Genomic DNA, 19,721 nt, shown 5'->3' on the forward strand with positions numbered 1-19,721 from the left:
CTATAGGGCAATTATTTTTTGACATAAGACTGTAAAAACACCAGCAAATCAGCTCCAAGTCATTTTAATTTTGGAAATCTTTGTCATATCTTTGTCATTCCCTGTCATAGGTCAGTTGGTATCACCACTTTATTTTAAGAATGTGAAATGTCAAAGTAGAGAGAATTATTTATTTCAGCTTTTATTTCTTTCATCACATTCCCAGTGGGTCAGAAGTTTACATACAGTCAATTAGTATTTGGAAGCATTGCCTTTAAATTGTTTAACCTGGATCGAACGTTTCGGGTAGCCTTCCACAAGCTTCCCCACAATAAGTTGGGTGAATTTTGGCCCATTCCTCCTGACAGAGCTGGTGAAACTGAGTCAAGTTTGTAGGCCACCTTGCTTGCAAACTTTTTCAGTTCTGCCCACAAATTTGCAATAGGATTCAGGTCGGCACTTTGTGATGGCCACTCCAATACCTTGACTTTGTTGTCCTTAAAGCCATTTTGCCACACCTTTGGAAGTATGCTCGGGTCATTGTCCATTTGGAAGCTTTAACTTTCTGACTGATGTCTTATTGCTTCAATATATCCACATAATTTTACTCCCTCATGATGCCATCTATTTTGTGAAGTGCACCAGTCCCTCCTGCAGCAAAGCACCCCCACAACATGATGCTGCCACCCCCATGCTTCACGGTTGGGATGGTGTTTTTCGGCTTGCAAGCCTCCCCCTTTTTCCTCCAAACATAGCGATGGTCATTATGGCCAAACAGTTCTATTTTTGTTTCATCAGACAAGAAGACATTTCTCCAAAAAGTATGATCTTTGTCCCCATGTGCAGTTGCAAACCGTAGTCTGGCTTTTTTATGGCGGTTTTGGAGCAGTGGCTTCTTCCTTGCTGAGCGGCCTTTCAGGTTATGTCGATGTAGGACTCGTTTTACTGTGGATATAGATACTTGTGTACCTGTTTCCTCCAGCATCTTCACAAGGTCCTTTGCTGTTGTTCTGGGATTGATTTACACTTTTTGCACCAAAGTACCTTCATCTCTAGGAGACAGAATGCGTCTCCTTCCTGAGAGGTGTGACGGCTGCGTGGTTCCATGGTGTTTATACTTGCGTACTATTGTTTGTACAGATGAACATGGTACCTTCAGGCGTTTGGAAATTGCTCCCAAAGATGAACCAGACTTGTGGAGGTGTACAATTTTTTTCTGAGGCCTTTCTGATTTCTTTTGATTTTCCCATGATGTCAAGCAAAGAGGCACTGAGTTTGAAGGTAGGCCTTGAAATCCATCCACAGGTACACCTCCAATTGACTCAAATGATGTAAATGAGCAAATCAGCTCCTAAAGCCATGACATTTTCTGTTATTTTCCAAGCTGTTTAAAGGCACAGTCAATTTCTTGTATGTAAACTTCTGACCCACTGGAATTGTGATACAATGAATTATAAGTGAAATAATCCGTCTGTTAGAATTGTTAGAAAAATTACTTGTGTCATACACAAAGTAAATGTCCTAACCGACTTGCCAAAACTATAGTTTGTTTACAAGAAATGTGTGGAGTGGTTGAAAAACAAGTTTTAATGACTCCAACCTAAGTGTTTCTAAACTTCCAACTTCAACTGTATGTGATCAAATCAAAGTTATTTGTCACATGCTTTGTAGACAACAGGTGTAGACTAAGAGCAAAATGCTTACGGGTCATTTTCCAACAATGCAGAGTTTAAAGATAAGTAACAAAATAAAATGGATTGATTATGTTTTAGTTCAATATTATATCTGTTTGGGCTTTTTGCGGTCATTTTGCAGTCTTCAAATTATTTGTTAATATTTTCCGGCCCCCTGATTATCCGCTCAAGATCGCACCATGACTGAACAAATCGCACCATGACTGAATCTAGTTAATGAACCCTGCCCCCTACCCCTGACCTGGCACAATGATGTCAGGGAAGCCCAGTTTGTGTGTAATGGCCAGGGCCCTGCTGAACATGGCCCGGTTCTATCATCCTAACCCCTACCCTTCACCTGGCATGATGACATCAGAGAAGCCGAGTTTGCGCATGATGGCCAGGGACCTGCTGAACACAGCATGATTCTCCCTCCTGATCTGATCCAGCTCCCCCCGCAGCAGCTGTAGAGAGATGATGAGGCCTGGGGAGGTGGAGGGAGAGAAGGAGGGAACACGCAAGCAAAAGGGGGAAATAGAGGAAGAGGATGACAGAGGGAGGAGAAGGAAAAGGGAGAGAAAGAAGAGAGAAAGAGGGTGAGGGAAGAGGGGTATTTAAGGGATGTTAAGAGTGCGGGGGAGGTAGAGACAGGAGCATGGATGGAGAGATGGGAGTCAGAGCACGGAATAAGAGAGAGAAAAAGTGGTTGGTGTTAGGAATAGAAAAACAGAGGAGACAAGATGACTGAATTCAGTGACTCACATTATGCTGTAGAAATATACCAGTGAGATTCGGAGGAAAAAAACACTGAGGGACATAAAGATGTTTGTAGTACAGACATTCTATCAGTCCAACTAAAACGAACTGACATGCCTAACCACAGATAATACAGTATATCCTCTATCTCCTGGACATATGCAGTTAAACATCAATAATAACAGCCCTTTCCCTCAGCTTAACCTCAATGCGGATTGTCACGGTCATGGTGATCAATACTCAATCTTCGAGGACAGACAGGGCCAGTAATGTATACATCTCATAACACGTCTAAAACGTTCTTTTCACCTTACCTTCTTTCTTAGTTGGTAATTCACACCCTTTAACAACATACAATGTCCTAGAATTCCATTTAAATGTAGTCAATTTAGGAGATTGTCATTTCAATTCAAGAATTGAAAACTGCCATTTATCTTCGATGAGGATGACTCATTTCCAATTTTTACTTCCTGAATTGACTGAATTGAAATGGAACTGACCCCACAGATGTACAGTCCTGAATGATGCCATCATATGTACCATAGTTGGTGCTAGGAGCTGAGTACTTGGTGCTAGACTTGCGGATGATGTTCTCGTGGATCTGAAACCAGTCGTTCTCATTATTACATCTGGAGAAAAAGAGAAGATGGAGAAAAGCATTAACGACACACACAGAGGGGGACAGATGGAGAGATTTGGACGGTTGCCGGGGGACTAACTGAACAGCATGTCCCAGAAGCGTTTTCCTCCGGGACAAAAGGTACCAGCTGGGGGGGACGCTATCAAGCAGCATATTACCCCAAACTCACAGGCCACTAAGCTGAGCTGACAGCAAGTTTTCTCCTCTCCACTAGGAGAGGAGGCCCAAGGGCCCCTGGGAGAGGCATGGGGGGAAATGCACATGCTGAAGCCTTATCGGAGCGGACAGTTTAGGAGGCAGCTCTGTGCTCACAACGCTGCTTGCTTTTTCTGAGACATGTGCAAAGGGCTAATTATAATCATCATCGTAAAAATAGTTCATTTTATAATGCACAATTTCTTTAGTGTACAGTATCAAGCTGTTCCACAGAAGTATGTGGACACCCCCTCAAAATTAGTGGATTTGGCTAATGCAGCTACACCCGGTGCTGACAGATGTATACAATTGAGCACACGGCCATGCAATCTTCATAGACAAACATTGGCAGTAGAATGGGCCTTACTGAAGAGCTCAGTGACTTTCAACATGGCACCGTCATAGGATACCATCTTCCCAACAAGTCAATATTGTCACATTTCTGCCAAGCTAGAGCTTCCCCGGTCAACTGTAAGTGCTGTTATGTGAAGTGGAAATGTCTAGGAGCAATAATGGCGCTACCGCGAAGTGATAGACCACACAAGCTCACAGAACAGGACCACCTGGTGCTGAAGCGCGCATTGCGTAAAAATGATCTCTCCTTGGTTGCAACATACACTACCGAGATTCAAACTGCCTCTGGAAGCAACATCAGAACAAGAACTGTTTGTCGGGAGCTTCATGAAATGGGTTTCCATGGCCGAGCAGCCGCACACAAGCCTAAGATCACCATGCGCAATGCCAAGCATTTGCTGGAGTGGTGTAAAGCTAGCCACCATTGGACTCTGGAGCAGTGGAAACGCATTCTCTGGAGTAACGAATCACGCTTCACCATCTGGCAGTCCGACGGACGAATCTGGGTTTGGCGGATGCCAGGAGAACACTACCTGCCCCAATGCATAGTGCCAACTGTAAAGTTTGATGAAGGAGGAATAATGGTCTGGGGCTGTTTTTCATGGTTCAGGCTAGACCCCTTAGTTCCAGTGAAGGGATATCTTGACGCTACAATGACATTGTAGATGATTCCGTGTTTCCAACTTTGTGGCAACAGTTTGGGGAAGGCCCTTTCCTGTTTCAGCATGACAATGCCCCCGGGCACAAACCGAGGACCAGTGATTGGTGTGGAAGAACTTGACTGGCCTGCACAGAGCCCTGACAACCCATCGAACACCTTTGGGATGAATTTGGAATGCCGACTGCAAGCCAGGTCTAATCGCTCAACATCAGTGTCCGACCTCACTAATGCTCTTGCAGCTGAATAGAAGGCTTTCCATCTAATAGAAAGCCTTCCCAGAAGAGTGTAGGCTGTTATTGGAGCAAAGGGGGTCCAACTCCATATTAATGCCCATGATTTTGGAATGAGATATTCGACTAGCGGGTGTCCACATACATTTTGCACTGTAGTGTATGTGAGGAAAGAGCATTTAAAAGAGCATCAGTGCCACAGTAGAAATCAGTAGTGTCGGGCTAGGCCACATCCAAAACACATGATACAGACCCCTGAGGATGACAGAGGTGGAGGAAGAAAGGAGGAGGATACAGGAGAACAGACAGTAAGGGATGTGCTATAGCTATCTGTTGAGTCACTGAGTCAGAATGCTTCATTCGGTGTTATTTTCCCCTTCTACTCCTCATCAAGCTTTGTCCTCTAACTTTGTTCATTTGTCTAAGTGTCATCTCCATCATGCTCTCATATACACACACACACACACACACACACACACACACACACACACACACACACACACACACACATTCTCTCTTTCAGTCTTCCTTTCTCTCTGCCTCTCTAATCTCTTCATCGCTTGGCGGGGGTACAGGAGTGTCTCTTGAGTGGTGCCTAACAGAGGGAGCCAGATTCACATCACACCAGGAGCACAATCTTAGGCCCTGGTTGAGCAGATATTGATTTTCCAGAGGACACTTCATTATCATTCTGGTCCAAGTGCACAACACATCAAAACAGTCAAGCTCTTGGTATTTACAAAGACTCCAGCTACATACGGTATAGTATGAGGTATCAGCAAAAGAGCAGTTTAGTATTTAAAAAAACATTAGTTTAAATGTTAGTTCATGTGCATTGTCCCCGTCAAATAAATAAATACATTGTAAGTCGCTGTGGATAAGATCATCTGCTAAATGAGACTGAAAAGTAGAATGCGAGTCAGGATCAGACAGTGACTCACGTGTAAACTTTGAGCACAAAGTCCTTCTCCTCTTGGAGGTCTGTGATGGTGTGGAACACGTCACTCATGGCCAGAGCAGCACAGCCGTACGGTCTCCTGTACTGCACGTGGGGTGGACCCTTCTTTGAGTCATTCAACAACATACGACCTGGAGGCAACATCAACAACAACGCATTAGCTCGATATGAGGAATGCTACTTTCCAAGGTTTCCTGGAATGAACATTGTGATAATTCTGTTACTCCATCTCACATAGGCTTACCAGTTCGTATGACATGTGCAACAATGTACAGGTCTCTCTTCAGGTCTTTACTGCTCAGATCCTAAAAATAAAACATAAACCCACTATTAACAAGAAAATACTGGAGCTTTACTCAAAGCACATGGATGTGAGGCATGCGTTTACGTACACAACACATTATTTACTTACATTTGTTGCTGTTTTACCGTGGTTGCTGTTGAAAAACATATCTAAGAATAGCTCATCTAAGCTAAAATCCTATGAGCCATCATCTAAGGGTGTAGAGCTGAGAGTTACCGTGAAGAGAGCACAGAGACGGTCCACCTTCTCTGGGTTCTTTGGTCCTCCACTTTTGTTCAGTCTCACCATAAACTTCTCACTGAGGAGGAAGACATATGTTACAGTACATGAATCAAGGCACACTGTTTTTCATTTACTCATTCAACTCGACTTGGGTTGTTTGAGTGTGTGTGTTCTGCATATGTGCATGCCCTGTGTGTGTATGAGTTGTGTGTGTGTCCGTCCTGTATGTTTGCTGTGTGTGTACTGGAGCCCTCCCTCCAGTACCGGGTCTGCTCATTGTCACATGTATCATAGAAGTAAAATAAGATGTCCTGTGGCTCCCTCTCAAGTAACTGACCTGCTTGCTTTTGCACAAGTGCCTGTAGAGGTTGTGTTCGTGTGTCCGGTGTGTGTTTATTTAGTGTTGACCGTGCATATACCTGATCTGTTTGTTGTCACGGGTGTCGTAGAGGGAGAAGAAGACATCTGCCTCCTCGCTGATGGTGTTGTAGGTGAAACTCTTCAGGTTGATGAAGAGGTGGTGTTGCACCGGAACACGGCAACCGTCTCCATGGCGCTGACGCACGCTGTCGCCCTGAGAACGATCGGACGACGAACACTAACAAGACAGGTCCTTACTGAGGGGCAAAGCTCTGACTGCACTGCACACATGCTACGTCTATCTACCCTTCGAAGGTTGTCACTGTGTGGTAGACATGTTCGTGGATGTGTTTTGTCACCAACGTGATGGTTCACATTGAATGGATTTGCGATATTGTTGATGGTTAGTGATCATTCAAAATGGTGGCATGGGTTTTGTCAGTAAAGTGATGTCAAATTAGTTCTCATGCATATAGTGCATCTCCATCCATTATCTAGCTACCGCATAGCAGATTCTATTGAGTTCATACCTGGTTTGTGCTTGGCTGGCCACAGTGTCTGCTGGATGCATGCTGTGGGGTACATAGAGAAGAGTGATTTTAGTTTAGTCAAACATTCTATTCATGATCAAGACACTAGTTCCTCACAAAAAGCCCACACCTGTTGTATAGTACTGTGCAATAGAGGCATGAATTCTGATAAAAAGGCGCCCACCAATTTTGCCTAGAGGTTGCTTCAGTGAGCAGTATCCCCAAAATAAGTCCACATGAGGCAAAGCATGAGCCCATGGGAGAGGAGAGGACAAAGCACATATCTCCCACACACGCACAAACCTCTCTGCTCCGCAAACTAAGAGATCTCTTTTACTCCCACCTGAAGAGGTGCCAAGGCCTGTGTGCCCTGCCAAAAACAAGCTCACTTTCATCGACCTAGTGAGGAGGCTTTTGGCAGGGATGAACCACACTGTTGTTTCTGGACCGAACACTTAATGCACTAACAATCTGCCTGCAAAGCCGATAAAAATGGCACAGGAATAAAAGGCGAATAAAATAAAAAGTAGGAGACGGTATTAGACCAGCATATTGACCCTCCACTATTGGTAAAGACTGGGTCTCCTGTTTCCAAGACGGCCTCCCCCAAAACATGACATCTGCGTCTGAGCAGTGATTACACTTTCCTAATTCTGGATCAGGCTGAGAAATTCAAAAATCGCCTTTTACTGGGGGTGTACACTTAGCTTACAACTCCCTAATATGTTACTACAGCTTATTCCAAATTCCAAGAGCACATTTGGGATATATCTTATTTATAGAATTGTGTCTCAACTATAGATGTGGTTAGTTTACATAACCCAGACTGTAGTATTGCAATTACAATAACCAAAACTATTGTTTTTTCAAATCCTCTCACAGGGTTGTCACAGTGCATCTAGTGAACATTCAAGTTTTGGTCATGTGTGCGCTTGTAGAGGGACACTCTCAATATGGCAGAAACGTGGGCTTAAAGAGCAGGGGGGATTAACTGGTTTGAGCCACAAAAGCGGAGTTGTGCCACACACACACGCGCTCAAACACCCTTACTAAGAAAATGCATTACAAGACACATACATTCACAAGTGTACAAGGCAGACAAACACAAATCATACAGCACACACAGATTCCAACATACATTTGCATAAAACACACTTGTCAGTAAATACAAAAAACACAGTAATTCACAACCCACACACTTACATTAAAATATTACCACACAAAGGAAGAACAGTTTAAGTCAAATATATGGAAGTACCCTGTGCCTGTAAAATAATATTCAATTCATAAATACATTATAATAATGCACATCACTGTTCTCTTATTTCCCAGGGGTTTGATAGGGGAAATGATGTGTATACATTTGCATTCACACATAACACCCATATAGAATGGCCATGTATAGAATGCAACATTAATACCTCCCTATGTTGAACATACCATTTTGTAGAGTTCAGAAGCACTGATATGATCCGGATCCACCATTTCAAACTCCTTTCTTGGAACAAGGTCCAGGCCAAGGTGCCTGTTGAGAGAGAGATGAGGAGAGAGAGAAAGAAGAGCCAGCGAGAGGTGGGAGGCAACAAATCATAACATTAACCATCATAGAACACAGAAAAAGCATTTCCTCTTATCTAAAAAAAAAAAAAAACCCTTATACATCTTAAATACTCTTATAAGCAAGCATAGAAGGCATTTAGGTCTTGTTCAGAAAGCTATTATTAAAGGGATACTTCAGGATTTTTGCGAAAGCCCTTTATCTACAATCTATGAGATGAACTCATTGATATTATTTTGATGTCTTCCTGCAGTTTGAAGAAAGTTGCTAACTAGCGTTAGTGCAGTCGCTAATTTGCGTTAGCGCACCTCCAGTCATTGCATCAACTCTAGTTAGCATTGGCTGGCGAAACTACATCTAACTTCCTTCATACTGGATGCAGACTTCACGGTATCCTTGAGTTCATCTGGCTCCTCGTTCAGCTGGCTCTCGTGCGTCATTGCCAAAATTCCGAAATATCCCATTTGTAAACAGGGTTTGATAGCTAATTGCCTTTTATACTTGCAAGAGCATGAGCACCTGGCTTTGTCTGAAAGTGGTGGTGCATTTTTTTGTTGATAAAATAATTTGTTAATATTTTTCCTGCAATTTTACACTGTTTCTTCACAGGGGAATCCATATTTATGAACAGAACAACTACTTGAACATCTTGAAGAAAAATCTGGCCTTAATGGCCATGTGTATAATCTCCGCCCAGCACAGCCAGAAGACTGGCCACCACTCAGAGCCTGGTTCCTCTCTAGGTTTCATCCTAGGTTCCTGCCTTTCAAAGTGCTTCTACATCTGCATTGCTTGCTGTTTGGGGTTTTAGGCTGGGTTTCTGTATTGCACTTTGTGACACCTGCTGATGAAAAAAGGGCTTTATAAATACACTACATTGAAATTTGATTGACATAGGATTTGCCACAACAAATTACATTGAAAATGTGTTTAATGACTAGATTACTAATCTACTCCCTTCCCTGAAAGTCCCACCCCCAATAATTAATCCTTAAGAGTCCATAATCTAATTAACATAATACAAATATCCCCATCAAAATCTGTCAATTTAAGCTAGAGATAATGTATATATATATTTTTGTGCATGTGCCCGCATCTCAATCCATTACATCGGCGGTGGAAAGTGACAGAGCTACAGCGCTGTTTGTAAGAGGAGGAGACATCCTGAAATCTGTCTTCTCAAGAAAACATCTGTAGTATCTGAATGGTTTGGCCTACTGACTAATATGGCCACTATTGAGAGACGAGACTATCAGGAGCACGATGGTGTTCTCCGTTTTGCTCTACAACCCCCACAAGCCCCTCGGGACTCGTCTGCCAACTTCTGTCTGTAGCACCTGAACTGTTTGGGCTACAAACTAATTTAACCCCACTCTGGAAAGGGGAGACTCCGTTTTGCTCTACAACCCGATTTGCGGGCTGTTTCCTGGTCTGACAAACAGCGCTGTAACTCTGCCACTTTCCACTGCAGACGCGACAGGCTGACATAGGGGTATGTGGTGGATTGAGATGCAGCCCATGCAACAAAAAAAAACATCTCAAGCTTAAAAACTGAAGGATTTTCATGGGGATTCGAATATTATGTTAATTAGATTGATGCAAGGGGGCGTCAATAGACTTAAGGATTAACCGATTGATGTTGGGAAAATATATGGCAACAATGCACAGTGGTGTTAAATGCCTGCAGGTGCCTTTGGATTTTAAAACACCAGTGGTGCAACTAGTGCTTTCTAACTGAACCAAAAAAGTGGCATGCAGGAGGGAGGCAATAAACATTTCAAGTGGGACAAACCATTCATCTTGAGGGGGTGCAAAATGCTAACTGTTAATTATATAATAAATAAAGTTGACATATCCATCTTAGTACAGACTAGCTAAAAACATGACTAATTATTGAAAATGACAAATTTTCTAATGGATCATGACACTTTTCTGGTAAAAATGTGGGGATGCAGCTGCTCCATTTTCTCCATTGCTCAGGCGCCTGAGAGCCCAACTATGACCTCGTTCTCCGTAGTCGACGTGAGTAAAACCTTTTAACAGGTTAACATTCGCAAGGCCAGATGGAATACTATGACGTGGATTGAGAGCATGCACTGAACAGCTGGCACATGTATTCTCCTATGCCTGACCCGGTCTGTAATATCAACTCGTTTCAAGCCTGTAGCACTCACATCTATAGTCCTGAAATGCTTATCATTCTGGCTCATACCAACACCCTTATCCCAGAAACCCGAGACCCACTCCAATTTGCATACCGCCCCAACAGAGCCACAGATGATGCAATCTCTGTTGCACTCCACACTGCCCTCACCCACCTGGACAAAAGGAATCCAGTTAAAGTCGGAAGTTTACATACACCTTAGCCAAATACATTTCAACTCAGTTTTTCACAATTCCTGACATTTAATCCAAGTAAAAACTTCCATGTTTTAGGTGAGTTAGGATCACCACTTTATTTTAAGAATGTGAAATGTCAGAATAATAATAGAGAGAATAATTTAGTTCAGCTTTTATTTCTTTCATCACATTCCCAGTGGGGCAGAAGTTTACATACACTCAATTAGTATTTGGAAGCATTGCCTTTAAATTGTTTAAGATGATTGTTTAAGATTGTTCAAACACCTCGGAGAGCCTTCCACAGGCTTACCACAATAAATTGGGTGGATTTTGGCCCATTCCTCCTCACAGAGCTGGTGTAACTAAGTCAGGTCTGTCGGCCTCCTTGCTCCCACACGCTTTTTCAGTTATGCCCACACATTTTCTATAGGATTGAGGTCGGAGCTTTGTGATGGCCACTGCAATACCTTGACTTTGTATGCTCGGGGTCATTGTCCATTTGGAAGACCAAGCTTTAACTTCCTGACTGATGTCTTGAGATGTTGCTTCAATATATCCACAATTTTTCTTTCTCATGATGCCATCTATTTGTGAAGTGCACCAGCCCCTCCTTCAGCAAAGCACCCCCACAACGCTGCTGCCACCTCCGTGCTTCATGGTTGGGATGGTGTTCTTCAGCTTGGCAAGCCTCCCCCTTTATCCTCCAAACATAACGATGGTCATTATGGCCAAACAGTTCTATTTTTGTTTCATCAGACAAGAGGACATTTCTCCAAAAAGTACAAACTTTGTCCCCATGTGCAGTTGCAAACTGTAGTCTGGCTTTTTTATGGCGGTTTTGGAGCAGTGGCTTCTTCCATGCTGAGCGACCTTTCAGGTTATGACGATATAGGACTTGTTTTACTGTGGATATAGATACTTGTGTACCTGTTTCCTCCAGCATCTTCACATGGTCCTTTGCTGTTGTTCTGGGATTGATTTGCACTTTTCGCACCAAAGTACGTTCATCTCTAGGAAGCAGAACTCGTCTCCTTCCTGAGTGGTATGACGGCTGCGTGGTCCCATGGGGTTTATACATGCGTACTATTGTTTGTACAGATGAACGTGGTACCTTCAGGCGTATGGAAATTGCTCCCAAAGATGAGCCAGACTTGTGGAGGTCTACAATTTCTATTCTGAGGTCTTAGCTGATTTCTTTTGATTTTCCTATGATGTCAAGCAAAGAGGCACTGAGTTTGAAGGTAGGCCTTGAAATACATCAACAGGTACACCTCCAATTGACTCAAATTATGTCAGTTAGCCTACCAGAAGCTTCTAAAGCCATGACACAATTTTCTGGAATTTTCCAAGCTGTTTAAAGGCACAGTCAACTTAGTGTATGTAAACTTCTGACCCACTGGAATTGTGATACGGTGAGTTATACGTGAAATAATCTGTCTGTAAACGATTGTTGGAAAAATTACTTGTGTCATTCACAAAGTAGATGTCCTAACCGACTTGCCAAAACAATAGATTGTTAATAAGAAATGTGTGTAGTGGTTGAAAAACGAGTTACAGAATTAAGGTCTTTGTTTCTGGCCATTTTGAGTCTGTAATCGAACCCACAAATGCTGAAGCTCCAGATACTCAACTAGTCTAAAGAAGGCCAGTTTTATTGCTTCTTTAAATCAGCACAACAGTTTTCAGCTGTGCTAACATACAGTGGGGCAAAAAAGTATTGTCAGCCACTTGTGCAATTTCTCCCACTTAAAAAGATGAGGCCTGTAATTTTAACCATAGGTACACTTCAACTATGACAGACAAAATGAGAAAAAACAATCCAGAAAATCACATTGTAGGATTTTTAATTTATTTATTTGCAAATTATGGTGGAAAATAAGTATTTGGTCAATAACAAAGGTTTCTCAATACTTTGTTATATACCCTTTGTTGGCAATGACAGAGGTCAAACATTTTCTGTAAGTCTTCACAAGGTTTTCACACACTGTTGCTGGAATTTTGACCCATTCCTCCATGCAGATCTCCTCTAGAGGAGTGATGTTTTGGGGCTGTTGCTGGGCAACACAGACTTTTAACTCCCTCCAAAGACTTTCTATGGGGTTGAGATCTGGAGACTGGCTAGGCCACTCCAGGACCTTGAAATGCTTCTTACGAAGCCACTCCTTCGTTGCCCGGGCGGTGTGTTTGGGATCATTGTCATGCTGAAAGACCCAGCCACGTTTCATCTTCAATGCCCTTGCTGATGGAAGGAGGTTTTCACTCAAAATCTCACGATACATGGCCCCATTCATTCTTTCCTTTACACGGATCAGTCATCCTGGTCCCTTTGCAGAAAAACAGCCCCAAAGCATGATGTTTCCACCCCCATGCTTCACAGTAGGTATGGTGTTCTTTGGATGCAACTCAGCATTATTTGTCCTCCAAACACGACGAGTTGAGTTTATACCAAAAAGTTATATTTTGGTTTCATCTGACCATATGACATTCTCCCAATCTTCTTCTGGATCATCCAAATGCTCTCTAGCAAACTTCAGACGGGCCTAGACATGTACTGGCTTAAGCAGGGGGACACGTCTGGCACTGCAGGATTTGAGTCCCTGGCGGCGTAGTGTGTTACTGATGGTAGGCTTTGTTACTTTGGTCCCAGCTCTCTGCAGGTCATTCACTAGGTCCCCCCGTGTGGTTCTGGGATTTTTGCTCACCGTTCTTGTGATCATTTTGACCCCACGGGGTGAGATCTTGCGTCGAGCCCCAGATCGAGGGAGATTATCAGTGGTCTTGTGTGTCTTCCATTTCCTAATAATTGCTCCCACAGTTGATTTCTTCAAACCAAGCTGCTTACCTATTGCAGATTCAGTCTTCCCAGCCTGGTGCAGGTCTCCAATTTTGTTTCTGGTGTCTTTTGACAGCTCTTTGGTCTTGGCCATAGTGGAGTTTGGAGTGTGACTGTTTGAGGTTGTGGACAGGTGTCTTTTATACTGATAACAAGTTCAAACAGGTGCCATTAATACAGGTAACGAGTGGAGGACAGAGGAGCCTCAAAGAAGAAGTTACAGGTCTGTGAGAGCCAGAAATCTTGCTTGTTTGTAGGTGACCAAATACTTATTTTCCACCATAGTTTGCAAATAAATTCTGTCTGTTTTGTCTGTCATAGTTGAAGTGTACGTATGATGAAAATGACAGGCCTCTCATCTTTTTAAGTGGGAGAACTTGCATAATTGGTGGCTGACTAAATACTTTTTTGCCCCACTGTAATTGCAGAAAAGGGTTTTCTAATGATCAATTAGCCTTTTAAAATGATAAACTTGGATTAGCTAACACAACGTGCCATTGGAACACAGGAGTGATGGTTGCTGATAATGTGCCTCTGTACGCCTATATAGACAATCCAATAAAAATCTGCCGTTTCCAGCTACAATAATAATTTACAACATTAACAATGTCTACACTGTATTTCTGATCAATTTGATGTTATTTTAAATGGACAGAAAATGTGCTTTTCTTTCAAAAACAAGGACATGTCTATGTGACCCCAAACTTTTGAAAGGTAGTGTGTTATATATAAATAAATAAATACACACTATATTGTACATAAATATACAGGGCTTTCAGTAAGTATTCACACCCCTTTACATTTTCCACATTTTGTTGTGGTACAACCCAGTCACTGCAAAGATACAGGTGTCCTTCCTAAATCAGTTGTCTGAGACGAAGAAGGAAACCACTCAGAGATTTCTCCATGAGGCCAATCATGACTAAAACAGTTACAGAGTTTAACGGCTGTGATAGAAAACTGAGGATGGACCAACAACATTGCAGTTAGTCCACAATACTAACATAAATGACTGTGAAAAGAAGGAAGCCGGTATAGAATTAAAATATTCCAAAACAAGCATCCTGTTTGCAATAAGGCACTAAAGTAAAACTGCAAAAAATGTGGCAGAGAAATTCAATTTATGTCCTGAATTCAAAGCATTACGTTTGGGGCAAATCCAACACACAATGCGGTAGCCACATCATTTTATGGGTATGTTTGTGATCGTCAAGGACTAGGGAGTTTTTTTAGGATAAAAAAATAATGTAAAGAGAGCTAAGCACAGGCAAAATCCTACAGGAAAACCTGGTTCAGTCTGCTTTCCAATAGACACTGGAAGGCAAATTCACAGTTTAGCAGGACAAGAACCTAAAACACAAGGCCAAATATACACTGGAGTGCCTTGCCAAGATGACATTGAATGTCCTGGAGTGGCCTAGTTACGGTTTTGACTGAAATTGGTTTTAAATTCTATGTCAACTTGGCAGAGCTGGGTGAATCTTTAACAAGTAATATGCAAATATTGTACAATCCAGGTGTGCAAAGCTCTTAGAGGCGTACCCAGAAAGACTCACAGCTGTTCTAACATGTATTGATTCAAGGGTGTGAATACTAATTGAAATGAGATATCTCTGCATTTAATTTTCAATTCAATACACGTGCTAAAATAAAAATATGCTTTCACTTTGTTATTATGGGATATTGTGTGTAAATGGGTGAGGAAAAACAACAATTTAATACATGTTTTGTTAAGGCTGTAACACAACAAAAAGTTGAATAAGTCAAGGGGTATGAATACTTCAGCCACACAGTAAGTCAATAGTTTGGACACACCCACTCATCCACGGGTTTTTATTTATTTTTACTATTTTCTACATTGTAGAATAATAGTAAAGACATCAAAAAAGTTTTCAATCAAAATATATTTTAGATTTTTTAAAGTAGCCACCTGTTGCCCGGATGACAGCTTTGCACACTCTTGGCATTCTCTCAATCAGATTCACCTCGAATGCTTTTCCAACAGTCTTGAAGTCCCTACATATACTGAGCACTCGTTGGCTGCTTTTCCTTCACTCCGCGGTACAACTCATCCCAAAACATCTCAATTGGGTTGAGGTCGTGTGATTGTGGAGGCCAGATAATCTGATGAAGCACTCCATCACTCTCCTTCTTGGTCAAATAGTCCTTACACAGCCTGGAGGTGTGTTGGGTCATTATCCAAAGGACAGATTTCCACCGCTCTTGTTTCTTGGCCCAAGCAAGTTTTTTTCTTACTATTGGTGTCCTTTCGTAAGTGGTTTCCTTGCAGCAATTCAACCATGAGGGCCTGATACACACAGTCTCCTCTGAACAGTTGATGTTGAGATGTGTCTGTTACTTGAACTCTGTGAAGCATTTATTTGGGCTGCAATCTGAGGTGCAGTTATCTCTAATGAAAGTATCCTCTGCAGTAGAGGTAACTCTGGGTCTTCCTTTCCTCAAGAGAGCCAGTTCAAGATGATAGCGGGATGAACAGGCCGTGGCTCAGGTCCTTGATGATGTTCTTGGACTTCCTGTGACACTGGGTGCTGTAGATGTGCTGTAGGGCAGGCAGTGTGCCCCCAGTGATGTGTTAGACTATGCACTCTGGAGAGCCCTGCAGTTGCAGACGGTGCAGCCCGACAGGATGCTCTCTATGATGCATCTGTAGAAGTTTGTAAGGGTCTTAGGGGCCAAGCCAAATTTCTCCAGCCTCCTGAGGTTGAAGAGTGCACCTTCATCACCATGCCGTCTGTGTGAAGGGACCAATTCAGGTTGTCAGTGATATCCACGTAGATGAACTTGAAGCTTTGGCTCTCTCCACTGTGACCCCATCAATGTGGATTGGGGCGTGTTTTCTGCCCTCTCCTGTAGTCCACGATCAGCTCCTTCATTTTGTTGAGCACCACTCCACCGGGGCTCTCACCTCCTCCTTGTAGGCGGTCTGATCATTGTTGGTAATCATGCCTACCACGGTTGTTGTCAGCAACCTTGATGATTGAGTTGGAGACATGGGTGGCCATGCAGTCATGGGTGAACAGGAAGTACAGGAGGGGGCTGAGCACGCACCCCTATGGCACCCCCGTGTTGAGGATCAGCATGGCAGAGTGGTTGTTACCTACCTTCATCACTTGGGGTCATCCCATCAGGAAGTCCAGGACCCAGTTGCACACAGAGGGGTTCAGTCCCAGGGCCCTGAGTTCAGTGATGCGCTTGGGAGGGCACTATGGTGCTGAAGGCTGAGCTGTAGTCTATTAACAGCATTCTTACATAAGTATCTCTCTCCTCCAGGTTGGATAGGGCAGTGCAATGGCAATTGTTCAATCAGTGGATCTGTTGGGGCGATATGCAAATTGTAGTGTGTCTAGGGTGTCGGGTAAGTTGGAGGTGATATAGTCCTTAACTAGCCTCAAAGCACTTCATGACCGTTGTTCTGCCCCTGAACAAGGCAGTTAACCCACTTTTCCTAGGCCGTCATTGTAAATAAGAATGTGTTCCTAACTGACTTGCCTAGTTAACTAAAGGTAAAATAAAAATAATAAAAATGACAGAAGTGAGTGCCACGGGACAATAGTAATTTAGTTCAGTTACCTTCAATTTATTGGGTACAGGAACAATGGTTGACATCTTGAAGCAAGTGGGGACAACAGATGGTGATATGGACTAGATTGAATAAGACATCTGGGCCGGTGGCCTTGCGAGGTTTAACACCCTTAAATACCTTACTCACGTCGAACATGGAGAATGAGAGCACAGTCCTGGAAGCAGGCGAAGGTGTTTAGCTCGTCCGGGAGCGAGGTGTCGGTATCCGCAACGTGGCTGGCTTTCCCTTTATAATCCGTGATTGTCTGGAGTCTCTGCCACATACACTGTGTACAAAACATTAAAGATACCTGCTCTTTCCATGACAAACTGACCAGGTGGATCCTGGTGAAAGCTATGATCTCTTATTGATGTCACTTGGAGTTAAATACACTCCAATCAGTGTAGATGAAGGGGAGGAGAGGAGACAGGTTAAATAAGGATTTTTAAGCCTTGTGACAATTGAGACATTGATTGTGTTTGTGTGCCATTCAGAGGGTGAATGGGCAAGACAAAATATTTAAGTGCCTTTGAATGGGGTATGGTAGTAGGTTGCCAGGCACACCGGTTTGTGTCAAGAACTGCAACACTGCTTTTCAAGCTCAACAGTTTCCCATGTGTGTCAAGAATGGTCTACCACTCAAAAATCCAGCCAATTTGGAAATCCAGCCAACTTGGAAATCCAGCCAACTTGACACAACTTTCAGAAGCATTGGAGTCAACATGGGCCAGCATCCCTGTGAAATGCTTTCGACACCTTGTAGAGTCCATGCACAGCCGAATTTAGGCTGTTGAGGGTAAAAGGGGGGTGTATGACTCAATATTAGGAAGGTGTCCTTAATGTTTTGTACACTCAGCGCAAGTCACGTGTTGCCTCGGATTGCCTTACAGAGGTCACACGTCCATGTTCCCAGTCACATTGCCATGGTTAAATGTGGTAATTTGGGCTTTCATTTTTGCTTGAATGCTGCCATCTATTAAAGTTTTTTTGTTTGGATAAGTATCGAATCGTCACAGTGGGAACAACATCCTCTATGCCCTTCCCGAGTCAGTGTATACATCGATACTATTCTCAGAGGCGACCCGGAATATTTCCCAGTCCGCGTGATCAAAACAATCTTGAAGCATAGATTCCGATTGATCAGATTATCGATGAACAATCCTTACCACGGGAGGTGTATTCTGCCTATAGGTGGGGAGGAGCAGAACGGAGGCGGGATCTGATTTGAAAAAGGGAGAGCGAGGGAGGGCCTTGTAATCAAGGTATATTAGTAATATTTTTATTAAACAAATCCAAGGGGGGGTGAATACTTATGATACCCACTGTATAGATTATCTGGGAATCGCTTTGTATAAACAAATCTGCTAAATGACCGTGTCAATACATTACATCTACATTATGTTCTGTAGCAGGATACAGTATTACAAATGCACACACAAACATGATATGGGCCCTGGCCCATGCGCTACACTACATCAACTCACTCGTTGCCCCAGTCCAAGCGCACGGTTATGTGGCGTTTGATCTCTCTGGTCTGGTCCTGGGCCAGGTGACCCTGGATGAGCTGCCGGCGCAGGTCAATGAGCTCATTCATCACATGACGCAGCTTGTGGAACAGGTCCACCTTGTGCTTCTGTGGGGATCACACACACACACACACACACACATAACAATATGATCAAAACAGACATATAACATAACAAATTGGCTCTTGGACACAATACAGTATGTCTATATTGATCTGGACTCTGACGTTTCTATGTCAGTATCTCTATTCTTATGAGAGTTCCCTGGTCTGCTATGGAAGTAACAGCAACTCCAGCTCCAGGCACCCTCATGATTCAATCCATGGTTTTAAATAGACTTCCATTATGAAACACACAACTAAGCAACTAGCTGCTGTTAGATTGCAATTGTTCCTCCTGACAGTAGTAGAAGGTCAGGGTTATGAGACTGTAATGAGTGTTAATGAAACACACTAGCATGGCTGTGTCATTAAATAATTATGCAGGAATTATACAGCTATAAAGGAAAAATGGGTGTTCGGTGAAACCTGTTTCTCTGTTAACAAACAACCAACAAGGGTCTTTCTTTTCTACTGGAGGCTACATAGTTACCACATGAGTTCCACTGATAGAGCTAAAGTACCAGCACAATTAATTATACAAATAAAAATATATGTCCAACTCAGTCCTTACAGCAAATGTAGTTTTTCTCCATGATCAAGGACAGCACTTTTAATTGAAGCATTTTATATTCCTCCCATTGGCCTGACAAGCCCACACTACCTCCCAGTTTTGTTTAGATAAGTGCAAAGTTTAACCGCATATACAACGTTCATGGACATTTAATTAGGGTAAACATTCCATGTTCTCAACCTGCTGGTGGCTGTAGGAAAACAACGATTTTAGTCAGAGCCGATTAGGCCTCTCGGTCGGCTGTTCTGTGAGGCCTAATTATGTACATTACAACAGATACACACTAATTCAAAGGCCATCGCTCCCTGAGGTACCACGATGCATTCTAATTGCAATATGCCTTGAGC

General features: G+C 42.9%; 1 protein-coding gene across 3 annotated transcripts in view; it reads right to left on the reverse strand.

The window, feature by feature from the left end:
* The window catches only part of LOC109907722 (dedicator of cytokinesis protein 3), a 63,328-nt gene that overhangs the window by 27,056 nt on the left and 16,551 nt on the right, over positions 1–19,721 (reverse strand). For 2 of the 3 annotated variants that reach the window (XM_020505878.2, XM_020505874.2), the window contains exons 6-14: positions 18,661–18,809; positions 8,303–8,387; positions 6,863–6,904; positions 6,392–6,570; positions 5,967–6,048; positions 5,691–5,751; positions 5,430–5,577; positions 2,949–3,037; positions 2,011–2,136 (exon numbers count right to left, since the gene is read on the reverse strand). In XM_020505878.2, the coding sequence (XP_020361467.1) occupies positions 2,011–2,136; positions 2,949–3,037; positions 5,430–5,577; positions 5,691–5,751; positions 5,967–6,048; positions 6,392–6,570; positions 6,863–6,904; positions 8,303–8,387; positions 18,661–18,809 (961 nt within the window). The remainder of the gene's footprint in view (positions 1–2,010; positions 2,137–2,948; positions 3,038–5,429; positions 5,578–5,690; positions 5,752–5,966; positions 6,049–6,391; positions 6,571–6,862; positions 6,905–8,302; positions 8,388–18,660; positions 18,810–19,721) is intronic. The other variant, XM_020505879.2, reaches the window with a different exon arrangement.

The sequence above is a fragment of the Oncorhynchus kisutch genome, linkage group LG17 (assembly GCF_002021735.2).
Source record: "Oncorhynchus kisutch isolate 150728-3 linkage group LG17, Okis_V2, whole genome shotgun sequence".
Taxonomy (NCBI): Eukaryota; Metazoa; Chordata; class Actinopteri; order Salmoniformes; family Salmonidae; genus Oncorhynchus; species Oncorhynchus kisutch.